Here is a 3070-nt window from a genome sequence, read left to right as displayed (position 1 = left end):
CATTTCATGGTGTGCTTACAGAGTTCTAGACATACATGAAGACACCACAAGAAATGATAATTCACCATCAATAATCAAGTGCCCGGCAGGCAGAGCTGAGCACCGTAACGGTCAGGTTGACTGAAAACCAGACTGAATTCTTGATATCATCGAGATCTGAGTTTAAATTGTAGCAAGACAGCTTCTGACCGTCACTGATCCCACGTTTAACCAGACAAAAATTCGGGCTGGGAAGACAGCTCATTGGCAGAGGTCTTACTGAGCATGTATGGCGCTCTAAGTTAAATCACCAGCGAGAGAAACAGAATGGGGTGTCGGCTATTAGAAAGCTCAGGGGAGGGTTTGCTCTGCCTCTGGCAGTGATGGTCATTGACTTAGAACCTCGTTCCCTTTCCGGGGCCTCTTTATCCTCGAGTAGGGGCTCATTGTGTTATCCATCATGAAGTCATACAGCACCTTCCCCCAGGAGGTGTGATGTGGTAGCTCATCGTAGTACTCAGCTGCGATTTTCCTCACCTGGAAATGAAGACACAGAGAGGTGAACTGTGTGGTCGAGGCCTCAGGATGACAGGTGAGTGCCTGACACAGACAGAAGGACAAAATCCAGCCAAAAGACAATACCTCTGTTTGTGAATAAGGACCATCTACAGATCACACACATAAACACCTCTATCATAACCCACATTGAATTTAGAGCCTCGCCATCAGCGGACAGAAAGCCATTGGAGTTCTATAATTGTAAAATGACAGAGCCAGTTCAAAGTTCAGACCCTGAAAAAGTGCTTAAGATGTTCTTGAGGATTGAGTGTATATTATCAACCAGGAGAAAATAAAAGTTGGTATTTTAAGGACATAAAATAAAAAGTTAATACAGTTCTTAATACATGGAGTTATCCTAGAGAATGTATTAGTCTCATGTCCAGGGCAATTCAAATGCTGACATTATAAATCCCTGAGTATCTACTGTCTTTACAATGTTGTGAACAGCTGGAAAAATATATACTTGAAAAGTATTTTGTGGGCCAGGCAGTGGTGGCAATGCCTTTAATCCCAGCACTTGGGAGGCAGAGGCAGGCGGATTTCTGAGTTCGAGGCCAGCCTGGTCTACAGAGTGACTTCCAGGACAGCCAGGGCTATTCAGAGAAACCCTGTCTCAAAAACAAAACAAAACAAAACAAAAAGTATTTTGTGGGGCTGGAGAGATGGCTCAGCGGTTAAGAGCCATCTGCTCTTCTGAAGGTCCTGAGTTCAAATCCCAACAACCACATGGTGGCTGGCTCACAACCATCCATAATAAGATCTGATGCATTTTTTTGGGGTGTCTGAAGACAGCTACAGTGTATTTACATATAATAAATAAATAAATCTTTTTTTTGTTTGTTTGTTTTTTTGAGACAGGGTTTTTTTTTTTTTTTTGAGACCAGGCATTATTGTATAAACCACAGTACTGTCCCGCTGCAGCTACGTTACACAAAGCTTTAGTTTGAAGAGAGGGACTCTCTGCTCGGGGAGTACAGGATTGGTCCCTGTCCATCCACTCTGTAGATCATTGTTGCAGATCACCTCTGTATTTCATGAAGGGTGGGAAGACTATAGGGAGCCTGGGGGCAAGGGAGGATTGCTGCAAAGTAATGTCTTCTTGATTGATTCAATGAAAAATCAAGCATAGATACATGAGAGGCTCATGAAGCCCCGCACCCAGCTGCGGAGCCTTGGCTCTTAAAGGCCTCTGGAGTAGGGAGGGTCAGTTTTCTTCAGGGAAGCGATCCCTGTTAGTTTCCCATGCTCTGTTAATGACCCTGTGCCCAAGAAAAGAAGGAGAGAATCGATTAGACCCAATGGTCTATGAAAAGAAGGCACGAACTGGAAGAGAGAATTTGGCAGGGTCTGGGTCTGGTAAAATTAGGGGATTGGTATTATCAAAATATGCTGCATACATGTATGAAATTCTCAAAGAATGAAGTAAAAAACACATAAATATTAAAAGAGCCCATCAGCTCAAAATGTAGCTGGTGTCCACTTTACAAAGGAAGTTGATTTTTTTTAGTATATATATTTTCTTAAGATTTTACTTTTTATGTATGTGAATATACTGTTGCTCTCCTCAGACACACCAGAAGAGGGCATCAGATCCCATTACAGATGGTTGTGAGCCACCATGTGGTTGCTGGGAATTGAACTCAGGACCTCTGGAAGAACAGTCAGTGCTCTTAACTGCTGAGCCATCTCTCCAGCCCCCAGGAATTTGATTTTTAATTGAGTATTTTATCAAGTAATAAGTTTGTACACCTCCTAACACTTCTGATTGTAACCACCAAGCGTAAGGATCCAAGAGAGTGAAGGTTAGTAAAATTTGGCTGTCAGACAGTGGAGCTACACTACGCTTTCCTTTTTATTTTGAAGTAAGTTTTTGTTTGATAAAACATACCAGTTTTTTTTTTTTTAAATGAGCAAGTGGAGACTTACTTAGATCATCAGAAATTAAAACAATCAATCAGAACTTCTCTTACCTGTGGAAGACGGCTTCCAGGAATATTGGGGAAGTCATGGTGTTCATTGTGATAGCCTCCATTAAACATGAAAAAGTTGAGAGGCCCATAATATGAGTTTGTGTCTTGCCCCTTTAAGAACATGTAGTGGTCAGCTATAAAATGCCCAGAAATTGGGTTCAAACCCAAGCCAAGTAGGGAGGCTGCCATCATGTAGACTAAAGATTTAATTCCAAAAACATAGTAAACTATAATGTTAAAAGTGATCTGGGCCACAATATTGATAGTTTCCAAATTAGTGACTGGTTTGGGGTTGATGAAATAAGGTCGAAGTAAAAGAAAAAAAGGCTGGAAAACAAGCCATAAAAGCTTCCTGTAAGTGGTGCAGAAGAACCAGCCCTCAAAGTCAGAAGGCGCATCCACATCAATGCCAACAGCCCCGAGGTACCGATGGTGATCTATGTGATACATTTTATAGGAAATTGAAAATGGAATACCAAAAGGGAGATTAGTAAATATTCCAAACCAGCGGTTCCACAGGGCCTTGTGGTGGCCAAAGGGGAAATTGTGGGAAATCTCAT

General features: G+C 41.9%; 1 protein-coding gene across 1 annotated transcript in view; it reads right to left on the bottom strand.

Annotated features, from left to right (window-relative positions):
• Positions 1-366: 366 nt before the first annotated feature.
• Positions 367-3070, bottom strand: part of LOC116096990 (sphingolipid delta(4)-desaturase DES1-like) — a 7845-nt gene continuing 5141 nt past the window's right edge. Inside the window, exons 2-3 of the mRNA XM_031379397.1 lie at positions 2511-3065; positions 367-516 (exon numbers count right to left, since the gene is read on the bottom strand). Coding sequence (XP_031235257.1) covers positions 367-516; positions 2511-3065 — 705 coding nt within the window. The remainder of the gene's footprint in view (positions 517-2510; positions 3066-3070) is intronic.

The sequence above is a fragment of the Mastomys coucha genome, unplaced genomic scaffold (assembly GCF_008632895.1).
Source record: "Mastomys coucha isolate ucsf_1 unplaced genomic scaffold, UCSF_Mcou_1 pScaffold1, whole genome shotgun sequence".
In the NCBI taxonomy this organism is placed as follows: Eukaryota; Metazoa; Chordata; class Mammalia; order Rodentia; family Muridae; genus Mastomys; species Mastomys coucha.
Note: the sequence above shows the minus strand (reverse complement) of the source record. Positions and strands in the feature narration are given on the sequence as shown.